This window comes from Cupressus sempervirens, chromosome 3 (assembly GCF_028749045.1).
Source record: "Cupressus sempervirens isolate cs-2001-9-10 chromosome 3, ASM2874904v1, whole genome shotgun sequence".
Taxonomy (NCBI): Eukaryota; Viridiplantae; Streptophyta; class Pinopsida; order Cupressales; family Cupressaceae; genus Cupressus; species Cupressus sempervirens.
Genome location: NC_143120.1, coordinates 411,628,391 through 411,652,004, shown reverse-complemented (window position 1 = coordinate 411,652,004; position 23,614 = coordinate 411,628,391). Strand labels below are relative to the sequence as shown.

At 35.2% G+C, this 23,614-nt stretch overlaps 2 protein-coding genes across 2 annotated transcripts; both read right to left on the bottom strand.

The window, feature by feature from the left end:
- Positions 1 to 8,650: 8,650 nt before the first annotated feature.
- Positions 8,651 to 9,903, bottom strand: LOC149566758 (BURP domain-containing protein 5-like). The gene is made up of 3 exons (XM_089816529.1): positions 9,757 to 9,903; positions 9,413 to 9,562; positions 8,651 to 9,292 (listed from the first exon to the last, which is right to left on the bottom strand). The coding sequence occupies exons 1-3, from the start codon at positions 9,901 to 9,903 to the stop codon at positions 8,651 to 8,653; spliced, it is 939 nt and encodes a 312-aa protein (XP_089672655.1).
- A 12,067-nt stretch (positions 9,904 to 21,970) lies between these two features.
- LOC149566757 (BURP domain-containing protein 5-like) lies at positions 21,971 to 23,226 on the bottom strand. The gene is made up of 2 exons (XM_089816528.1): positions 23,071 to 23,226; positions 21,971 to 22,876 (listed from the first exon to the last, which is right to left on the bottom strand). The coding sequence occupies exons 1-2, from the start codon at positions 23,224 to 23,226 to the stop codon at positions 21,971 to 21,973; spliced, it is 1,062 nt and encodes a 353-aa protein (XP_089672654.1).
- Positions 23,227 to 23,614: the final 388 nt, after the last annotated feature.

The following is a 23,614-nucleotide window of genomic DNA, read 5'->3' as shown; positions in this document are numbered from 1 at the left end:
GGTGATTTCCAATCCTTGTGCTTAATCAACACATGTGTCCCTCTAAAGAGTACATTATACCCCCTATCCTGAAGAACAGATACAGAAATCAAATTCATACCTAAACCTGGCACATATAACACATCATGAAGAGGAATTATCTTTCCATTCTCCCTCTGAAACTGAACAGTCCCTTTCCCAACAGGGTTGAGTTTGGACAAGTTTCCCATAGAAATCTGGATGTTGGTGTCCTCCTCCTTGTAACTGGAGAAGTACTCTCTAACTCCTGTCATATGAAATGATGCCCCACTATCTATATACCAAACACACTGTGAGGTTGAGCTAACCATACAAGCTATGAGTGCAAACTCATCTTCCATTCTGTTGGAGAGTTCTTCTGCACTTGCTGAAGCTGCCACTTGCTTCTTACCTTTTTTCCTCTCTGGGCAATCACTGACATAGTGGCCAAACTCGTCACATCCAAAGCACTTGACCTTAGAAAGGTCCTTCTTCTTCTTTTCACTTTGTGAATTTGATCCTTTGCTAGATCCCTTCTTTGTTTTCCCTTTACCCGCTAGGGCAACGTTCTCTTGTTCCACCTCATTTTTCTGACTCTTGTTGGCCCCATTGACAAGACTTAGCCTAAACTCCTCCTGAGTGAAATCAGTCCATAGTCGATCCCAACTCGGTAAAGTATCTCGTCCACTGACAACTTGAACAAAGACACTCCATTGTTTAGTAAACCCATTTAGGGCTATTCTCACTAGCTCATCATCACTAGGGCTATCTCCAATAGCTGCTAACTCATCCTTGACAAGTCTGAGCTTGGTGAGGTAACTTGTGACGTCTTCTCCCTAATTCATCCGAGTATTCTTTAGCTTCTCTCTGAGAATCAACTTCCTGTCAGTGGTAGCATTCTGGTATAGATTTAGAATGGCGTCCCACATCTTCTTTGCTATATCTAGCTCCGATATATGTGGAACAATATGATCGTTGACACGATCAAGGATAATCCTCCTCGCTTTGGCATCATCCTTCCTATATGCTGCAAGCTGTGTTGCATCCGTTGGTACAGGTACACCACTGGTAGCATAATCCTTGATACCATTCTCTTCCAACAATAAAGAAATTCTGGCCTTCCAGACACCAAAATTTGAGGCACCATCCAATCTATCCTGATCTCTCAAACCAGCTGAAGCCATCTCAAGGGTTTAAAGCAATAATAAATCTAAAGAGATCAAAATTTCTTTCCTAGGGAAAAACTCTTCTACCCTTAACAATTCTCTGATACCATGTGAAAAATCAAACTATTGCAGTCACTGATTATTAATCTCCTATCACAAATGATTATTAAACTGCTAAAAATAAATTTCTAGCTAATATCGAAGAATAACACAACTGCAACTTCACTTATAAAATATGGAAAGAAATGCGCAACACAATAAACACAATATTTTCGGACAAATTGTCCCTGGAAAAACCCCTAAGGGAAAACCAGTTCTACAGATGAGGAATTATATTAAACTTCAGCAAATCAAGAGATACAAAATTCCTTGCCTCTCATTGGCAGAACTCCGACAACCTCCTAATTTCTCCCGCTGATATTCCCCACTGCTAACACTGTGCCCTTGCTAACACTGCAAGACTGTTTGCTAACACTGCAAACTGCTTCACAAAAGCTTCTTCACTATGCCCTTGCTAACACTGCAAGACTGTTTGCTAGCACTGCAAACTACTTCACAAAAGCTTCTTCACATCCAAATGACCCAATGACCCCTTTCTATACTACTCCTATTTGTAAACCAACGACCAAGATTAAATCTAACCAACGGCTGAGATTAAGACAACTCAACAGCCAATAATAGAATTGGTTGCAAACTGCTTCACAAAAGCTTCTCACTGTGCCCTTGCTAACACTACAAGACTGTTTGCTAACACTGCAAACTGCTTCACCAAATCTTCTCCCTTCCTCTCCAAATGCCCCCCAGACCCCTTTTTATACTACTCTCGTTTGTAAACCAATGACCGAGATTAAATCAAAACAACGGCAGAGATTAAGACAACTCAACAGCCAATAATAGAATTGGTTGCAAGGTGTCCAAAAGGGAATCTCTAAAATTAGTAAATAATAACCATTTACTAATTTTTGGCAAGTGGACAAACAGCTGTCCAAGCTACCCATAAATAGTGTTGCTATTTTCGGGTCAGAAATAACAACTGTCCAACTAACAATAATTAACATTTCGAGCATGGATAGAATATAATCATGATATTCTTTTGAACACAATTTTCATTCCCTTCATTATTTTCATCAAAGAACGTGTAGAATGGGCAAGAAAAATGGTGGGGAAGGAAAAGTGGCAAGGATTTCTTCCTCGTGAGATATTAGGATTTGTTGAAATTTCAATAACTTATTATCCAGAGGAGCTCGTAGATTGTCATAGTTCAACCGACTAGGATGCAAAGGTGGATTAATTGGGATTAGATTTAAACAATGGTCATAATTTAAATTTGTGTGTTTTAACCAATAAAAGGTCCAAGCTGACTGAGGATATATTAATAGCAACAAAGATAATTAGAATTTCAATCCTACAGATCTATAATAGGAGCAACATATTCTTCTAAAAAGATGCTTTTAAGAAAAATAAATTCTATTGAGTCCACTTAAACATTACACACTGAGGGCTCGTTTGGCAATGGGAATACGAGTGGAATAGGCATATGTAAATTTTTATAATTTTGAATTCTTCATTTCGATAAATCAGATCAAAATTGGAATATGAAATAAAATAGGAATATGTATTCTAATTTTGGTCCAAAAATGAGTTTTTACAATTGCACCTAAATAGGTGGAATTGGAATACGTATTCCTATTCCTATTTTATTTAGTTTAGAAAACAGAAATTTTTGGGTCCGCGAATTCCCCATCAAATTCTGGCTGAACCAAACATAGAATAGGAATATGTAACCCCATTTTCTATTCCAGGATAGCTATTCCTATTCCGGCAACCAAACGAGCTCTAAGCTTAATTCCTAAACCAAAAGTGTTAAATAGTTAAAGTTGACGTTTTTTTTTCCAAGCTTAATTCTTCCCCTAGTGTGTGATGCTTAAGGGTGGCCAGCCCAAATGAACATGATACAAACATATTCAGGAAGATATTGTCATGGCCTTGTGGAAGGTCAAACTTCTACATTCCATTGGGTTGAAGGTTTTCCTCTATAATGAGCAATATGGTTGTTACAACTTCTAGCTCTCTTTATTTCCCTAGTATAATGACACATCTCGTCTAGTAATTCTAGAACATCTCCATGTTAGGATTCTCTATTGAGTCTCTACTCCAGAGTTTAGATCAAGAATAACGAAGAAAATATTGGATCAAGAGTAGTGAGATCCACCCACTTACCATTCTACTAATTGTCCACAACCTAAGATCTAATCCCAAGAATACATATGTCCCTAGGGGGGTAAGCCTCATTAAATAGGAAATTAGACTCTAGGAAATCTACTTATTTTCCCCAAAATCCTTACTAGCACCATTGCCCACTTTCCATCCAGCTCTAGACAAGATTTAGTCTTTACCTTGCTAGATACCGTTCCAAATGCTAAAGCTATTAACTAGATTTTGAGAATTCAAAAAATCCATGTTAGTCATATCATTTATATGGTACTTACTCTCCAAAATCTTGTTCCAATCTTTACTATCTTCAAAAATGTGCCAGATTTGTTTCACTAGAAGAGCAAAATTAAATAATTTTATTGAGTGAATTCTCAAACCTCCATTCACTATAGGATTACAAACTTTATCCTAGCAAACCAACACCAACCTTTTTCTTTCCTCAACACTAGACTAGACAAAACTCCTTTGGATATTTTCAATTCTATCGAAGAATTCTATAGAAATTTCAAACAAGCTAAGTGCATAAATTGAAAGGTTTTTAAATACTCACCTGAGCAATTGCAATTTCCTTGCTTGACTAAGCAAGGGACCTTTCCAACCTGCCAATTTAGAATTAAAACTATCCATCAACTTCGTCAATGAGGCCTTTGAAGGTTTCAATCCTAAAGGAAGATTTGAATAGGGCATCCACAAACACTCACTCTTACACTCCAAAATTTTGGCTATCTTTTGTTGTCTAGGAATAGGAGTATTAACAAAGAAGATTGAGTTTTTCTCCTAAATGATCAATCGACTAGTTGCCTTAGTATAAACATGAACAAAATATTTAAAACTTCCATCTTCCTTAATAGAAGATTCTCCCATCATAATCATCTCATCAACAAGCTACTCATGAGAGCAAGTGAGATCATTAGAGGAAGGCTTAAGACACACAATCAATCTTTCAGACACTCAGGCACTAATAGATCTTCCCAAGGTCACAACCATAATCTCAAAAAGAATGAGAGAGAGAGGGCTACCTTGTGTTAATCAGCTCTTACATAGGCCATTGACATATCCATCTTGAGATGGAATCCTTAAGAATTTGAGCAGCTAGTGGACTGAATTGCCACATGGATTGTGGTAATGGAGTCCAAAATTTGCCTCCCAGGCTCAAAACCATTTTGATAAGGTGAAATGATAGAAGGGAGAATTGACAATAATTTGCAGGTCATAACTTTAGAAAATACCTTATAAATGGAGTTAAAGGAAACTAACTAGCCTAAGGATTCCACTATTTTAGCACCATCTATTTTAGGATTCAAAATAATGAAGGTAGAATTTAGTTCCTTGAGAAATTTCCTACATCGAAAAATTCTTTAATTGCTACACAAAACTCTAACCCTATAGATTCCCAAACACTTTGATAAAAGAATATCAAAAATCCATTAGGTCCCAAGGATTTCTCACATTCAAAAGAGAACAAAACTTTCTGAATTTCATCAACAAAGGGGATATCAACCCACATTCTATTAGTATATGAATCTAGGAAAGAGGGGATGGAATCCAAAAGGAAGTTTTGACTATTAGGACAAAGTTTAATATCTTTTTTAAACCAGAAAGGAAAAAAAGTCCACAAAAGCTTCAGAGATACCCCCATCAAAACAAAAATCACAATTAAGAGTAGAAATATCTAAAATTCTTATAGAAGCTCTATCATTAGAAGTCATGAGATAAAAAACCTAGTTTTTTGTTCTTGAGTCTTTAACCAATAAGCCTTAGATCTTTGTCTCCACTAAAGCTCTTCTTTGGTTGCTATATCATAATACTTCACTAATAGTTCCTTTTGCTTGAAAATAAAGTCCTAAACATCCCTATTCTCTTGAATATATTTTTGAACTTCATCTAGACCAATTTTAATGATATATTTTTGGAGAAAAATATCCCCAAAAGTCTCCTTATTCCAAACTTTGACTTTATTTTTAACAATTGAGTTTCTTAGATACCTTGAACATCATTGAACCTTCAACCTACACATTCTACCAATCCATGAAAAGAGAATCAAAGGAAGGATGTTCCACCCACATTCATTCAAATCTGAAGGGGAAATTGCTTTTGACCACTAGCGGATCAACTAACACAGGAATTGGGAAATGATTATACCCAACCTTGGTAATAGAGAAGAAGGGACAATGGAATCTATTAAACCAATCACCCAAGATAAGAGCTCTATCAAGCCTTACCTAAATGAGATGCTTTCCCTTCCTATGTTTGGAGCATATCTAAGAGTATCCTTGAAGATCCACATCTAGCACAACATGAAGGGAGTCTTCCATCTAAATGATCTTGGGTAGAGATTGCCCCCAATTTTTTATTATCATTCAAGAGGGAGTGAAAATAACCCATGACTAGCCATGGGAAGTCATTAATTGAACTTCTAAAAGAGCCTAATTTTTTGAAAAAGACAACCTCCCATTATTAGAGTTAGAAGAGTAAACATTGGATAGAATCCAAGAAAAAGTGTCTCTAATATGGGAAAACTTAATACAAATAATATTATTTTCAACCAAAAGAACCTTTTCTAGATAAAAAGGTTATTCTACAAGACAACCACACCAATTGAGGCTCCTTTAGAGTCACACCCTATAACTTTTCCATTCTTAAAGAGAGAAAGGTCTTAAAATTTCTCTTTAGACATCTTAGTTTCTTGGATTAATAGAAAATATGGTTTATGATCCCATATTACATTCCTTAGAACATATTTTTTATGAGGGTCATTCAATCCCCTTACATTCCATGACATAATCTTGATTTAGAACTTGGGGAGGAAATCTCTTGGATGATTTTTTGTTTACCATCCATAATATCTTGTTTAGTAGCTAACTTCCAAGCCTCCTTATACTTCGTACTAGAACTAGATTTCTTACCTCCCACATCCAGCTTGATGATGTTACAAGTCACTTTGTTGATAGACACATGTAGCTTCTACTTGACTTTCCTTCTATAATTCATAGATTGCTAGGGTTGATTAGAGGAAGAGAAAAGAGAATTATGTTGAACCAACTCTTGTGATTCCTAACCTTCCTAGGTAAAATAGGTAATATAGACATGAGTCAAGAACTCTTTCAAAATAGAAGACTCATAGGACCAAACCCTTGACTCTGCCAAGTTGGCAATAATCTTTGGACTAGGGGAAAAAGGTCCAAGAAGAACCACTTGGAAATTTTAGATTAATACCTTAGAAAAAGGGGCCACCACTGTTTCAACCACACATGCTCCCTTAGGGCCTGAACCAACAATCTACTCCCCACCTCCAACCCCCCAAAAAGTTAAAAATCCCTAGAAACCTCATCCATCCCACCATCTACAAGAGGAACTCAGTCATCTAGAAGATTTGCAATCTAGGTAAATAATAGATTAGTCTTCTTATTTGAATTAAAGATGCCAGCCACCATGTGGAGGTTTCCACAATCAACTCCTCCATTGGAACAATGAGGATTTGTTCCAACAACGAGAATGGGGATACCAACTGAGATTTGCACAATCACCTCCTCTATTGTAACATGAATACTAACATTCCCCTGACTCTTTTCCTCCTCCAAAACATCATTCTACAATTAATTTTTACATGTAATATATTGATATATTTTCAAATGCTACAAATCAATGACTATTTTCTTCATATGGCATGAAGCTCAACTTCATTACTATAAAAATTTTGTACACAAACAAGAATTACCTATAAAATTATATCTAGTGGTCATGAATTCTTAACAAATCAATTAAAAATGAAAGAAAATATATAACCACTTTAGTGATTTCCCCAAAAAAAATTCTTTAATTTAAATAAAGTATTCTATATAAAACATCAATCATTATCGCAGCTTAAAAAATAAAATTATACAACTTAGAAACAATCTGAATATATTTTTTTTAAAGAGTTATAGTGAAAAGATTTACAAAAGAAGAGACTAAATTTTAGTTATAATAACAACACTTTACATTTGAAAGAATTAAAAAAAAGAAGTGGATTACTAGATGCTTAATTAAACAAAAAAAAATAGTGGAATATTATGATAACGGACAAAAGAACTTATTCATTGCCAACACAAACTAGTAGAAGTCTAGAGACTATGCATGTGTATTTCAATGATTTACTGAAATAGAACAAGTTTTAAAGAAAACTCATTAGAAAAGAGCTCTCATGCCAAGAGCTTCCATGATCTTTTGATTCAAAGTCAAATTTCTTCTATAGTAATGACAAACCAAAATATAACACAATGCGAATATAAACATATAATATAGTTCTCATACAAGCAATAACAAAAAAAAGAGATGGTTATGAAACCATTCTTTCAATATTTTAAGCGTAATGTACTAATATATGTTAGCTATATGTTGTGTAATATTAGTTAATCTCAGAGAAGCTAGCTGAATCCCTCTATGATAAATGATTCAATTAGTTGATATTGGTGGGCATACACATTGCTTTGAAGGCACCCAACTCGCCTATCCTTTGGATCTCGACAACTCTATATCTGGACAGATCTCAGCGAGTGAACCACAGCTGAACAAGGATTCCTATGAATACCTTACTCTAAACATTAGCACCAATGTGTGGACCCTTCAATTCCTTGTAGAGTGGTGAATTACAAGGCATATCTTTCTGATGTTATCACCAAAACCTTAGAAACCAATACAATTGTAGTTCGTGGGGGTTGTAGTGTTGGATGATCTTCTCTAAAAAAGAAATGAATGCCTGTGGAGTAGTTTTTGTGTTAGTAACTTCACTTTTGCCTACACCGGCTGCCAACAATGATTTTTATGTATCCAAGCATCCATATGCAAGCAGGTGGGTTCGTATTGCAAGAAGGCCGTCACCTTCTATTATTGTTGTTATTATGGAAGAAATCCGACTTTATTTGAAACTCTAGAGCTATCCGTAGGAACAACTTATTCTAATAAAATAATTGGATCCTGTAAAGTCAAGGTATGATCCATACATGCAAATTACAAAAGGAATAAGATACGTAATGGATACAATGATTTGAACATGTCTCTGAACGAGGTTGTTAATAGAGCGCAAAGACATATAGATAACAATAATAAGTGCTATAAATTTCATGAGAACACACATTTATACTTACCGTGCTAAGCAGGTCACTATCAAGAACTTAATCTACTGCTCCTTACACTATCAAAATACAAAAGCATATCCTACTGCTTTTATACGCAGCACACAACATTTATTGAGGTATATGCAGAGAGAGAAAGTAAGCAACATGGGGTGGACCTTAGGTTGTTCCCACCCAGACAAGGTGGTTTTGGGGACCAATTAAGTGATAGACAGAAGCACCACCAGGCTTCACGTTCAACCTCTGGAATGCTGGGTGTTTTGGATCCCAGGAGCTGGTGTCCGTATGACAGATGGCCGCCGCCTCCACCGTGCTGCGATCTTCGCCTTTCAACCAGACTCTCGCAACCTTCGTGCCCTCCAAAGCGTGGCAATAATACACCGCGTAGGCATATTTTGCAATGTGACACACATACGCTGTCTTCTCTACTTTGCCCTCGTATTTCATTCCCACGATGCTATATTCTTGCTTCCCAGATTTCCATGTCTTTGCAACATTCATCATCAGAGCAGTTAACCGGTTGCTCCCCAGCTCTGACATGATGAACTCGATCATGGACTCCAGCGATGTTGCGCAGAATTTGGTTTCGCCCTTCACAGCACGTCTCTCGCACGCTTGTAAAGTCTTCTTCATATCCATAGCCGCGACGGAATCGGGCGCTATGTTGAGCTCCTTCAACGAAACGGAAAGCTCGTTGGACGAAAAGGGGATTCTGTCTGCCACGGTGCGTGGAAGAAAATGCCTCTTCTGCCGAGCGTTGGAAAAGTTTAGAGACACTTTGTTTCCGCACAGCAAATTCTTCTATAGTAGAAACAACTTGACGTAGGCTTCATCTGCAACGTATGCTCTCATATAGGAATGCAATTCATCTGGCAAATGAGTCTTCTCAGTTTTGGGAGTGCTTTGATCCGACAACTCCACCAAACGTATCGGAGGCACCTCATCATTGCCAGAGATGAGTTCCCACACACTCTGTGGAATGGGAGTGGTCGGCAGCTTCTCCCGCCAGTACGCAGCTATTACATTTTCCCTCTCGCCTTCCACATACGCCGCTCCGCAGGCCGCTACTGACTGTCAAATATATCAACCAACGAAAACTCTTTAAGAAATACAAAATTGACAGTGTTATGACCGGTCATGAACAAGCTTAAGAATATTACATTATTAAAAGTGAAAGGCATTACTAAATAGTTCGATTAACTCAGAAGCTATGTAAACCAATCACAAACTATCTACGTGAACTTATGCAAAATAAGAAAACATACAATGAGAATAATGAAACTAATCAAAGCCCTCATCTTGTTAGAAGACGAGCAAAGTGAATGATTTTCAGAGATACCAACTAAAGCAGGACCTCGTCCATTTAAATAGATGCTAAGCTCCCTGCCAAAGGCTATGGTGGATGCGACCATAGCAGACGTGCAAGCGTCATATCACGTGTCTATTACATTGTTTTAAGCGTAATTTTGTACTTTTTAATTGAACGTGTTTCTTTGTAGAATCTTATTCATAAACAAATGATACATTTGTATCGTACGAATTTGGAATAATCTTAAATTTGTTTAATGACGTATTATACATTTTCTCAACAAAATTTCTGCGATTTCTTTCATTGAACGTGATTTAAAATGTATCTAGAGGGATTTCGGCCTGGGAAGAGGTGCATCCATCAATAGAGGAAAAGGAAATATCAACTTCATCCGCTAGAAGCTTCTGTTGAAGAATCAACCAATCAGCACCAAAACGGCCCCTTACAATGATCGGGCATCCACTTGATAAGACTAAAACAAAAATATTGCCATGGTGGATGCAACGAAAGGAGACAATAACACATCGATAGACTTCCATTATACAAACAGTCTTTGAAATTCAATCATCAGTCAACGGAGTAAACAGATTGAACTCAGTTTTATATTTTAATATACAAAAGAACATTGTGATAACAGAACACAAATATTTTTATAATAAAACATAAAGACAGAAATTTATCAATAACTTCTCTCCTCATGGTGCCTTTGCACAAATGGGGAGTGAAGACATATTTTGTTGTATCATTGAAACAGACCTTAACAAAATTTGGAGGGCATCTCATGCAATTGAGCTTCTGTTGAAGATTTTGTATAGCTATACAGTTCAATGTCAGTGGGTGTTCGGAAAGATTGGCTAAATCTGAAGAAATTATCACTAAAATAGGTCAACTACCACTTTTAAGATATGTAATAGATCCATATAGTGTTGACAGTGAGCTCAGAATTCTGTGCATTGGCCAGGTTTTATCAAAGGAGAAAATGAAAGTGGCTAATAACAGGAAGAGCCTTGAGGACTAGAAGGAGATGGGTCCTATTTTTACCCTTTTATTTTAGTAGAATTGTTGCTACAATTAAAATTTTGAGTATGCCTGTGGTATAAGCTCCTACCAGGCCAATGGACATCAAAGGAATTGACATGTCCATGACAATACACATATTTTGATGAGTGCAGACACATATATATCAAGTCTTGAGATCAATGACAGAATAAAATCAAGGAAAACTGTTAACACAGAATCAAAGGCACCATAATGTGTAGGGAAAGATGTTTTTCTCTTCAAGAATTGGGCAATCGCCAGTGCTTTCTAGGATTTTAAACGCAGAATTCCAGCCTACATATTATATGGTCTCAAATCATATATAACTTGTTATATATTCCTTCTAAAAAAAATAAGACTAAGGGTAACAACTCTTTTTGAATTGCAGAGCAATCTCAAAACATATACATTTGCACTATTACATTCAACTGAATAATAAGACATGTTATTGGAATGGTTAAACCTTGAATAAAAATTGACAATCTGTGCACACATTTCCAAGTCTAATTCAAAATAGGACACCAATTGTGAGTGCAGGTGCACTCGATTAGCTACTCAATATGCCAGAATTTAAGTTGAATAGTTTTCTCCTACCATTAATTGGAACTACCATTGAAAAAATGAATTGTGAATAGGTGTTGCAGTACTTCAACTCTTTGCAATTTTTTTCATTGTCAAAATTTCAGATCATGCTACACATCTCTATGAACAATGGAAACTAAAAGGTTTTGGTGTCTAAGGCGTGGAGGTTTGAACTACTTATTTCAAATTTCAATAAAAATATAGAAGATTGAAATGCCAAACTCTAATCTATGACCTACTTAGTCTTTTTAGGAATGACCCAGTTAGGTCAGTGATACATCATCGAGGGTAACCTTTATCTCTTTTCTCACAAAATGAAAAGTGCATGAACTATCATCCATTTATCACAAAATTGATAGAGGATATTGATGATGTGCATTTCAGGTATAGGGTCAAGTTTTATATATACTTTTGTATTGAAAGTTTGGCTGGATGTGCTAAAAGAGTGATTCTAGAGTCTTAACTTTAAGCTCAAACATCTAAAAAATTGTTCATACATCATGTAATACTAGTGATGATTCATTTTCTATAGATCTTTCCTCATACTTGGGTTTCCATCCCATGTTCAGTGTTAAGCTACCTAACCCATATACATTTTGCCTGAGCCCATTTTAATCTTGACATCCATCGGAGTTGGAATTATTCATTATTGACTACAATAGATAAACAAAATCCATTGAACCTAAAGCACAAGAATCTTCCTTTTGGGTTTGCAGTCTGCACCTCACTAAGGCGTGGTATGCATGTGACAATTTAACAACTTATGCAAATTCTAGACAATACCTTGCAAATTATGTAAGATAACACTCTATTCGCTTTTCAATTTGCAAACTTGGCAACTTCTGCCACAAGCTTTATAAATTGCACTTCAGTATGCTAGGCTCCATGTGGGTTACAAGACAAAATTACATCACCAATGGAGTCTCTAACCAGTGGACATTTGATGATTTATATTAATTTGGAATAACACAATCATGAATAACAAGTTTGTCATTGTACTCATATTGATCATCTCATGTTTATATTGAATAGAGTAGCTCTATTTTTTGTTATCTCTTTTAAATATATGACATGCTACTAAACTTCTTTGAACATGCCCATTGCATGTATACCATGATTCACAGGTTAAATAATTCTATTACTTAGCTAGATTGAGGATTGTCTAAAGTGTGAAACTTAAGGGATTGTTAAGGAACAACAAATGCGATAATCTATACTAAAAGTAATGAAAGGTCACAAGTGGATGAAGATACATTGGTTTTCATGGGGAGCAATCTAGGAAAAAATAGGTGACAGAAAGAGGAAAATGTATTTAATTGCCTAAAATATAGGTGTGAATGGATTGAAGTCTCCAAGCATAGAGAAACTTCGTCTAGTCTACCTCTAGACTACATGGTAGCACCCAATCTTATTAAGCTCTCTTCATAATAACTTCTAAAAATTGTGTTTAAAGTGGTTCCATCCAATAATAAAAAGGTCCCATTTAAGTAGTTGATGAGTTGGGAATTTGTAAACGATCTCAACATTCTATCAGTTGTTTGGAATTTTTATCTTTTTTGAACATGATTTCATTTACTAATGTGAATATGCATTGAATCTAAAATTGTCTTGAGCTTTCTACTAGCTATTATAAATTGTGATTTTGATGTTTTGGGAATAAAATTCAGTAAATATGAAGAAAGTTGTTTGTGTCTTAATGAAGTGTTTATTTGTTTGTTTTGCACATGTGGAAAGAGACTTGCTTCAGCTTCCCAAGTTCTCTAGTTAAATTTTTTTGTTTATCTAGTTATTAAGAATCCCAAGAATATGGGAATTGGTTTTTCCTTATAAAACTAGAATCATCAAGTATTGTAATTTAATCAAAGCTGGCAATTTAAGCAATGCATGCTACTGGATATAGAGAGAAAAAGGTGTTAATGTTGTTATCTTATGAGGTTGGGCAATGCACTAGCATCAAATAGGAGAAACAAGAAAAAGGAAGCCCAATCCTGGGGTATTAATGGTTACTCACTTATTTTAATTGTAGGTTATAGGAAATTGGTTATATTTTTTAATTCTATGTTGTCATCAGATGCACATTAGATTTATTTCAGTAAATCCCCTTAATTACATGGATGAATTTTCATCTTCACCATTGGCTACACGTAGTTGTTCCCCAACTATTTCATCTATGTATCTACTATGTAGAGGTATGATGTTGAATTTTTTTAATTTGGCTACTTATGGTATTGTTATCCAATGTCTTGAAAAGTCCTTTGTAGTTTCTAATGTAATACACACAAAATATCATGAATATATGTTTCAGTTGCATCTATGTTTTTGTAACTCTTTCTTTATTATTCTAATTTTTTACATAGGGAGTAGTAGATTTTAACAATCTTCTTCTAACCACTGAAGCAAGAATCTTTCATTCTTGCTATAACTCTTTATAATATACTTTTGCACAAGCTCTGTAAAGGGAAATAAATATGTCTTCCTATCTTAACATGATAAACCAATGTCAAGGTTGCCATTAGTATTATCTAGCATTAGCATCTTTTTGTAGCCATGGTAGCAAAAAGTTGTTGCTAGGAATTGCTTTTGAAAATCCAAAGGCCAAATGTAATATTGAATTTAAATATTATAGATATATCAAGTACAAGTTATTAACTACTACATTCAATCCAACAAGCACATAACCTAGAAGGAAAATGGAGCCATTAATTATGAAAAATTATGGATTCATGAAACATTTTGTTTCCCCTTATTAGCAATTTAGCTTTCAATCCTCTCAAATAGGAAGAATCACTTCGAATTACTTGAAAAGACTCAACAACATGAGTAAATTTTATCAAGGATTTGATCTAGACAAGGCAATGTGAAAAAATCCAACGAAGACTCAAGAAATATGCTTATTTAAGTGAAGAGCTTGATAACCTCCTAAATAAAGATAATGAATATTGTTGAATGCAGATGTTGAGGATTTATTGGCTATCATGTTTTTAGAGATTGAAATATCTCCTAGAAGTCTACTTTGATAGATGAGAAAGAGGGATTATTACATTTTGACAAATTCTAGAGAGGTTTTTATACAAATTAACTTTAAATGTGATTTTTTTTGGGGTTTTAGATGCATGATTTTTTTGGGGGGCTTGGATGCTATGTGCAAATAAATGGAAGAAATGTACAAAATTAAATCATTGGATAATGATGCTTCATCATTGATCAAGACAAATATAAAATGCCAATATTGGTTGCTTGTTTTTAGATCACAGTTGCTGCATGGGAAAGCTTGTGTATCATAATTTAAGGTTCATTTCTATAATGTGGGTTCCTATCCATGTCCTAGTCCTTCTTCATGTTTAAGTGGTTATTTTATGCACATCTCCACCTTTGTAATAACTATGAAAACTAGGAAGAAATTTGGAAAGGTTGAGAGGATTTTTCGTGTCATTTTTTCTAAGATTTCTAACCCCTTACATTGTCATATATCTAATCTACTAATAAGTGGGCATTGAGCAATAGCTCTACTAATGAAATATGTATAGAAAATCCCTTACATTTTCATTCATTTGATCTACTAATAAGTGGACATTGAGCAATAGCTCTACTAATGAAATATGTTCAGAAAAAATTAGGTATATGAGCTCAATTATTTCTTAGCTTTGGGATAGCTCTACCATTAAGGACTAGTTTCAATAACTTATTAATTTGAAAACCTTTGGATATTTGATTCTAGAAATACAAGGTTTGTGTGTGAGTTAGAGAATGATTAAGCAATCAATAGAAGAATGATATAATGTAGCACTAGTCATGGTATGTACTCATTAGTTTGCATCAATTTCAAATTACTTATTAATTTGAAAACGTTTGGATATTTGGTTCTAGAAATATAAGGTTTGTGTGTACGTTAGAGAAGGATTAAGAAATCAATAGAAGAATGATTTAGTGTAGCACCAATGACAGTTTGTACTCATTAGTTTGCATTAACTTCAAATCACATAAATTATTTCCATACTTAGAGGTACTAGAAATAGTGAAAGGGATAGGTGTGTTAACTATTAGTAAGTTTGTTTGTTGCAGTAACAATTTGTTGATGAGATTTGAATGGGAATGTTATTGATTTCCCATCCTTGATAGTTAGGCTTGAAACTTAAAAATTAGCAAAATGTCTACAGTTGAGAGATATCTTTGTGAGAATTCAGAGATGTCATTTTTCATTTTTTTGGGCCATGGATGAGCTTGGATGTGCACCCTATGGCGGGCTTCCTAGACACATTCAGATGGCATTCGCCTCTACCTCCACCTCCCAATTTATCTGTCACCACATCCTACTTCTAGGGAGAGCATCAGTAAGTTATTATCAACATGAATGCCTAATGAGCAATATCAAAAGCCATAATTGTCTAGAGAAAATCATTGTGTTTCCAAATAGGTTTGGTAGGAGAGGGGTGTTGGGATGCCCCTTTCTTCTTACTTATTTTCTCTTTAAGCAACTAAGAAAGAACCCTGAAGATAGATGTTTGATGTTGTATAGTCCCCGTACAAGATCATTTCAATACTACCTTCAAGCTGGGTAGGTCACATTAGAAATTAATATGAGTTCTCATCATGAGGTGGTTTTAGTTGATGTTAAAGATAGAAATAAAACTAGTACTAAAGTAGAAGAATAGCTAAAAATTAAAAATTATTTGGTGTCTGATGATGAGGATGAGGAGGAGGATAGACATAATCCTACCTGCACCTCCACTACACATTAATACAAGAGTCACTAAAGCAGAATGGCTTGATATTGAAAAGTATCTAATGTTTGATGAGGAGGATGGACATAATCTCTCTGTACTTACACCTCCATCTCCACTACAAATTATAAGTTTTGCTAAATCAGCTACAATTGGTGACATAAATTCGAGTTTCTATTCTACAATTTGTATAAATATTTCAGTACATTGATTATATGTCAATGTCCATTTCACTTACCTATACACATACCCAAATACTGTCACTAATATAGTTAGATCCAAAGGACTTCCCATCTAATATCATTTTTCTACTAGGCTAGTTTGGCATTAATCAAGCATCCACCATAATACATTCTGATATTACAAAAAGCTAAAATATTGGCTTTTAAACAAGAAATAATTGCTGAGTGGATTGACATGGGGATTTAAATTGTAAAAACAACACATAATGTAGTTAAAAAAGGGAAACAAAAATCTCTTCAAGTAACATCCCAAGAAATAGAATAAATTCACTTCATTTCCCTTAAAATTGCCCAAACTAGTGGCCATATGGTTAGTTCTGCCTAGCTCCATCCTGTTTGCCTTGATGCCATTGTTTACCAAGGAACCATGCTCAACAACCAGAAAACCTTGGGCTTGAAACCCTCAAGAGACCAGAGCACAAAGTGAACACCAATAGCCTCTGCTCACGCAACCCGCTCCTTCTTCTATGCTACTCCTCTTTGCATTTGCATTTGCCACCCTTGCTCAACCCGTGAATGAAGCTTTTTCTTTTTTGTTATAACATTGGGTCGGTTGAAATTCAACTTGGGAAAACATAGGTTGGTCAAAATTTTGACCAAATCGGCTATAGAATTTTTATTTTTGACCAACATGGGAATGAAAAGGAAAAAAAAAGGAATTATAGCTTTGGTCGAAAATTTTGGTAGAAAAACAAGTGTGAATGTACTAGTGTTAGAGTTTATTATTAAAATAAAACTCCTAAATAATTTTTGTTAAATTAAATAAATATAAATATGTCAAAAATATTATTTTAATATAATATTTTAAATTATATTTATTTATTTAATTAATTTCTCAATTAATTAAATATAATTAATATTGAATTTTCTTTATAAAAATTTCATTAAATTAAATTATTAAATTATCTTTTAATAAGATTTAATTAAAATAAAAAAATATCACATACTCACAAAACAAAAAATTACAACTCAATTGAAGACAAAGGACAAAATAAAACTCTAGGGTCAAAATCACAAATTCACATCACTTGACAAATTCAGATGGGTAAACTAACTCAAATACTTGTCCTACTTTTTAGGAAAATTGGCTTAGGGTTTAGGAATTGGACTCTAGACTTATGTCCCCACTTATACCATTGAAATATTACAATATGGTACACTCATCTTGACAATTCAGGGAAGCCAACACCTAGTACCTGCAATCTACATAAAATATATGCATGTAGAAACACAATATTCTAAACTAAACATGCAACAGTAGGAAGTGGTGCATCATGTAGATCTTGACTAGTAGGTGACTACAACTCCCTTCCTCAACAACATCAAAAATGTCAAACATAAAGAAAATACACACACACACACACACACACACATGCAAGTATGGAGTATGTATCCATAGAAACTGCATAACTGGCATCATTAAATAACTGATGGTCACTAAATGAACATATATATCATCAAAAAAAAAATCATAAAATAACTTAAATAATTAGTACTAAAGTAACTCAACACATATATCAACTGAATATGAAATATATTTAATCTATTCTAGTAATCAAGCATTGATAATCATAAACATAATTAGAAAATTGGCCTAAAAGAATCTTGACAATACTACGAAAAAAGTCAACTAGGGGTAGGCATTACATCCACTCCCCCTAGACTTAGGCTTACTCCTAGAAGCCTACAAGAAAGATAAAACTAAACTAGGGGTAGGTATCACAACTAAGAAGCTAGAAGGAATTACTATAGAATAGAGAAATGCGGAATTAGTTCAAGAGGGTTGGTCTTGACAAATACATTAAAGCTATTCAAGGCTATAATTTCAAGCTCTTGTATCAGTTTACCAATACCTAGTACAAAGATGAGGTGACCATTGGTAGTGTAAAATTTTTAGTGACACCTCAGTTGATACAAAAAGTGATTGATTTTCTATGTGAATGAAAGAAGGTCAATAGGAAGGGTATGCAAGATTATAGAAAATTCAAACATAAATTCTTTGAGGGAATGAAGAATTTGGTTAGGATAAAATTTGGTGATAGGTATGAATGTATATCCCTATGAAGGAAATGCTAAAAGAAGATCGTTAAATGCTTAGAGAAACTTGCTTGCTTGAATGATTGGACACATTGATCTCTAGAATGCCTTGAGTACTTGATGATTTTTGATTGCTTGATGTGACAAGATGTGAAAATGAAGGCCCCAAGCCTCCTTTTATACTAGTTTTCTAGTAGAAAAATAGCTAAAGATTGAGTTAATGTTGATTGTTAAATGAAGAGAACTCCACACTGATTGTTAAGAGGATAATCAACTATAGGCCTATTGTGAAGATGAGTGTTAACTAGAGGCCAAGATGTTGCCATAAATTATTCACAAGTTTCTTATGTCATAAAGAAATATATGAATTGTATTATTCATTGGTTATACTATTTGTCATTTATATCAAATGATGAACTTATCATTACATGTTGTTACTATATCTTTAGAAAGATTATTGGTTTGAGGTTCCAAGAAGCAATAGGGAAGCACCTTATTAGATAACATATGGAATAATAAATGGAAATAGTTTAAGTGATGGATTGTCCTATCATATTATTAGAGACAAGAGACTTTTTGGTGAAGTTATCTTTTATTGATGATTTGGGAAGGTAAAGTTAACTTTTAGTTTAAGTAATGCAAGACTATTTGAGAAGTTTCTACATGAGTGAGAGATGTCTATATGATCGTAAGATCTGGGTTTAGGGTTTGTGAAATATAAAAAAGCGAAGAGAGAGAGAGAGGATAATAGCGGTTGGAATAGGAGCAAAGCTATCACATAGAGAAGGAAAGAAGGAGAATAGTGAATGGTATGTTGTTGTATTGAGGAGGTTTAATGGATCTAATGTAGCAAGGTAATGAGAATCATAGATCATTCTTATTACTATTTATTTCTTACCATTGTAGTAGTTTAAATCCCGTGGAAGGGTGACCTTAATTGGTCTATTTTAAAACCTCTAATAAGGTGGCATTCTTAGATTAGAGTGTTAAACTTGTTTAACAAGGTTAATCCTAGTAGAGTATGGATCTAAAGGAAAATCTTGTAACCAGCTACACTTAATAGTGTTTGTAAACCTTAATTAAGCTCCTAATAGAGTGTATTCTAGAAGAGTACTATATTTGTAGGCATCATTCTAACATTGTGGTTTTCACCCTAATCACATTTTCATAAGACAAAACTTGGTTTTCAGTACACACATAACCTACTAGACAACTTGATGATGCACAGAAAAAGACAAAGCAATTACACAAATAGTAACAATAAAATTGTCTGGTGCTCTAAAGAACTTGAGTATGTTGATTTCTTGGGATATGGAAAGTGTGTTGAAGATAAGGATTGATGTGTTCCATCATTTAATTCAAGGATAGGATTAGGTAAAAGACCTAACGGATGGATTCTATTAGAAGTTTCTAGAAGAGAAGGAGATGAAAAGATACAATGAATCTGATGAATCAAATCATGAGCCCTAAGATCTATGATAATTGTGAGAAACAAAAAAGGATCAAAACCACCTATTTAAGGAGGCACAAAGGAAAAATTTAGAGACATGCAAAGAAGAGAAGAGAGTAGAGAAGTTACACATGTTTGAAAGATTTCCAATGAGATAGAATAAAGCTATTGAGTTTGATAAGAAAATCTAAATAGAAGGCTTAAGTTTGTTGTGAAGTGAAGCGTGATTGCTTGAAGGGGTGCCAAGCAAATCAAGGATATAGGTGACAAGGAAGGCTTATCAAGGAATCAACTAATGAACTGAACAAATATCTGTAACTACAAAAGTGAGTTGTAATCATATAGATCAAACCCTACATTTTTCTTTCTAATCATTGTAAATAGTTTGTATTGAAATCCTTTTAAACAAGAGTTTGACCTAATAGTTTGTATAAATCCTTCAACTAGGTGACATTCTAAAGGAATGTTCTAAATTCCTCTAACATGGCCACTCCTAACCAGGTGATTAAATCTTTTAACTAGTTCACATTTAATAGTGTGTATTATAACCTTTAACAGGGTTGGCTCCTAATAGGACTCACTTCAAAAGAGTGAAAAGGTGGTGTGCCCATGTTGCTAGTGGCTTTTCCCAAATTGGGTTTCTATATTAAATCTTAGTGTCAAACTTGTGTCAAATGTTTTTGTGGTGTTTTAGATTTCAAATGTTTACATTTTACAAGTCTATTATATTAGGATAGTAAACTACTATTTAATATTGTTATTTAGACTACCATAGAGACTGAGCAACAAGATAAGTAGAACAGAAAAGTTATTAATTGTTTGATTACTCAATAGGTACTAATGGATCTCGAGTAACTAATGGACCTTGAATAACATGAAAATTCAGCCCCTAAGTTTTGTTCATCATTGACTAGCTACGGCCATGCTATTATTGCATGGGCCCCATTGTCATTTCCTCTTTAGTTACAGTTTTTTGCGTGCATTTGTCATGCCTCTTGGTGTGAATGCCTTATTGGTTCCATAGTTGATCATATTTATAGACTATTGACACCTATATTTTCAATCAAAGTTTAATTCTTGCATGGTTGAGTACTATCATTAGGGTCACTTGTACAAATTTATGTGTCCCCTACATCCTTGACAAATAGATGTTTTGCCTTTTTTTCCCATCTTTTTGTTATTTTGGGGAGCATGCAAGTTATTTTCTTATGTATATTTGATTGACAAATATTTTTTCTTATTTTGCCATCTTCTCATTGTTCGAGTAGTGTCATTGGGGGCACTTATGCAGATTGATCATGATCTTCATCTTGGTTTTAGAAGAGGTTCTTCATTCAGCATCTTGATGGCTATGAGTTGACAGATGTCCACCGTTTTCTCAACTCAAACAATTTCCATTGCATCTCTATAGATTTTGAGAGAGGACTTTACTCCTACTAGATTTTCCCTCTTTCCTCCTTTCTTTCATTAGTTATCATTCTCCTCAATCAGAATTAAAGGGGAATTAAAGGGGGTATTAGGGTAATAATTTCAACTCATTACCGTCAGTTAAGTGCTGATTTTACTGATTTTACGTAGATCGGCATGATTCACATGCGAAGACTGGCTAAGTTATGATCCATAATTTTAGGATGACCGCTTCCTCTCTTAGTCACAATCAATTTGTTATTTCTGAATTCTCGCAAAGATGCATGTATTCTTTTCCTAGCTAGATCTATGCAGCCATTGCTGCAAAATTTTACAACATGCAGATTACAAAAGGAATAAGATACGTAACGGATACAATATTTTCAACTTGTTTAAGAACAAAGAGGTTGATTTGAACGTGTGTCAGAACAAACAGGTTGTGAATAGAGAGCAAAGACATATAGATAACAATCATAAGTGCGATAAATTTCATGAGAACACACATTTATACTTACCCTGCTAAGCAGGACACTATCAAGAACGTAGTCTGTACATCGCTAACTGATGGGAAGAGAGCTACTGCTCCTCACACTAACAAAATACAAAAGCATATTCTGCTACTCCCTACTACGCAGCAAACAACATTTATTTAGGTTTATGTAGAGAGAGAAAGTAAGGGACATGGCGTGGACCTTAGGTGGCTGCCACCCACACAAGGTGGTTTTGGGGAACAAAGTGACAGACAGAAGCACCACCCGGCTTCACATTCAACTTCTGGAGTGCTGGGTGTGTTGGATCCCAGGCGCTGGTGTCTGTATGACAGATAGCCGCCAACTCAACCGTGCTGCGATCTTCGCCTCTCAGCCAAACTCTTGCAACCTTCGTGCCCTCCAATGCGTGGCAGTAATACACCAAGTACGCATATTTTGCAATGTGACACACATATGCTGCCTTCTCCGCTTCGCCCTCGTATTTCATCCCCACGATGCCATACTCTTGCTCCCCAGATTTTGACATCTTCGGAACATTCGTCACCAGAGCAGTTAAACGGTTGCTCCCCACCTTTGACATGATGAAGTCGACCATGGACTCCAGCGACGTTGCGCAGAATTTGGTTTCGCCCTCCACAGCAGGTCGCTCACACTCTTCTATGGTCTTCTTGATGTCCATAGCCGCGACGGAATAGGGCGCTATGTTGAGCTCCTTCAACGAAACGGACAGCTCGTTGGACGAAAAGGGGATTTTTTCTGCCACGGTGCGCGGAAGAAAATGCTTCTTCTCCTGAGTGGTGGAAAAGTTTAGAGACACTTTGTTTCCGCATAGCAGATTCTTCTCTAGCAGAAACAGCTTGACATAGGCTTCATCTGCAACATATGCTCCCTCATAGGAATGCAATTTATCTGGCAAATGAGCCTTCTCAGTTTTGGGAGTGTTATCCAATTCATCCACCAAACGTATCAGAGGCAACCCATCATTAGCAGAGATGAGTTCCTGCACACTCCGTGGAATGGGTGTCGTGGGCAGCTTCTCCCGCCAATACGCAGCTATTACACTTTCCCTCTCGCCTTCCACATACGCCGCTCCGCACGCCGCTACCGACTGTCAAATATATCAAACAACAAAAACTCTTTACAAAGTACAAAATTGACATTGTTATGACTGGCCATGAACCAGCTTAAGAATATTACGTTATTAAAAGTGAAAGGCATTACTAAATAGTTCGATTAACTCAGAAGCTATGTAAACCAATCACAAACTATCTATGTGAACTTATGCAAAATAAGAAAACATACAATGAAAAGAACGAAATTAATCAAAGCCCTCATCTTGTTAGAAGACAAGCAAAGTGAATGATTTTCAGAGATACCAAGTGAAGGAGGACCTCGTCCATTTAAATAGATGCTGAGCTCCCTGCCAAAGGCCATGGTGGATGCGACCATAGCAGACATGCATGCGTCCTATCACGTGTCTTTTACATTGTTTTAAGCTTAATTTTGTACTTTTTAATTGAACGTGTTTCTTTGTAGAATCTTATTCATAAACAAATGACACTACAGTATCATACGATTTTGGAAGAATCTTAATTTTTTTTAATGACGTATAATACATTTTCTCATCAAAATTTCTGCGGTTTCTTTCATTGAACGTGATTTAAAATGTATCTAAAGGGATTTCGACCTGGGGAGAATTGCATCCATCAATAGAGGAAAAGGAAATATCAACTTCATCCGGTAGAAGCTTCCGCTGAAGAAGCAATCAATCATCACAAAAACGGCAGCTTATAATAATTGGCCATCCACTTCAGTAAGACTAAAGCTAAAATATTGCCACAGTGGA

Coding starts and splice junctions, on each gene's coding strand:
- LOC149566758 (XM_089816529.1), bottom strand. CDS start 9,903: ATGGTCGCATCCACCATAGCCTTTGGCAGGGAGCTTAGCATCTATTTA. Junction 9,563..9,756: donor TTAGTTTCATTATTCTCATT/GTATGTTTTCTT, acceptor TATATTTGACAG/TCAGTAGCGGCCTGCGGAGC. Junction 9,293..9,412: donor AGGTGCCTCCGATACGTTTG/GTGGAGTTGTCG, acceptor TTTCTACTATAG/AAGAATTTGCTGTGCGGAAA.
- LOC149566757 (XM_089816528.1), bottom strand. CDS start 23,226: ATGTCTGCTATGGTCGCATCCACCATGGCCTTTGGCAGGGAGCTCAGC. Junction 22,877..23,070: donor TTAATTTCGTTCTTTTCATT/GTATGTTTTCTT, acceptor TATATTTGACAG/TCGGTAGCGGCGTGCGGAGC.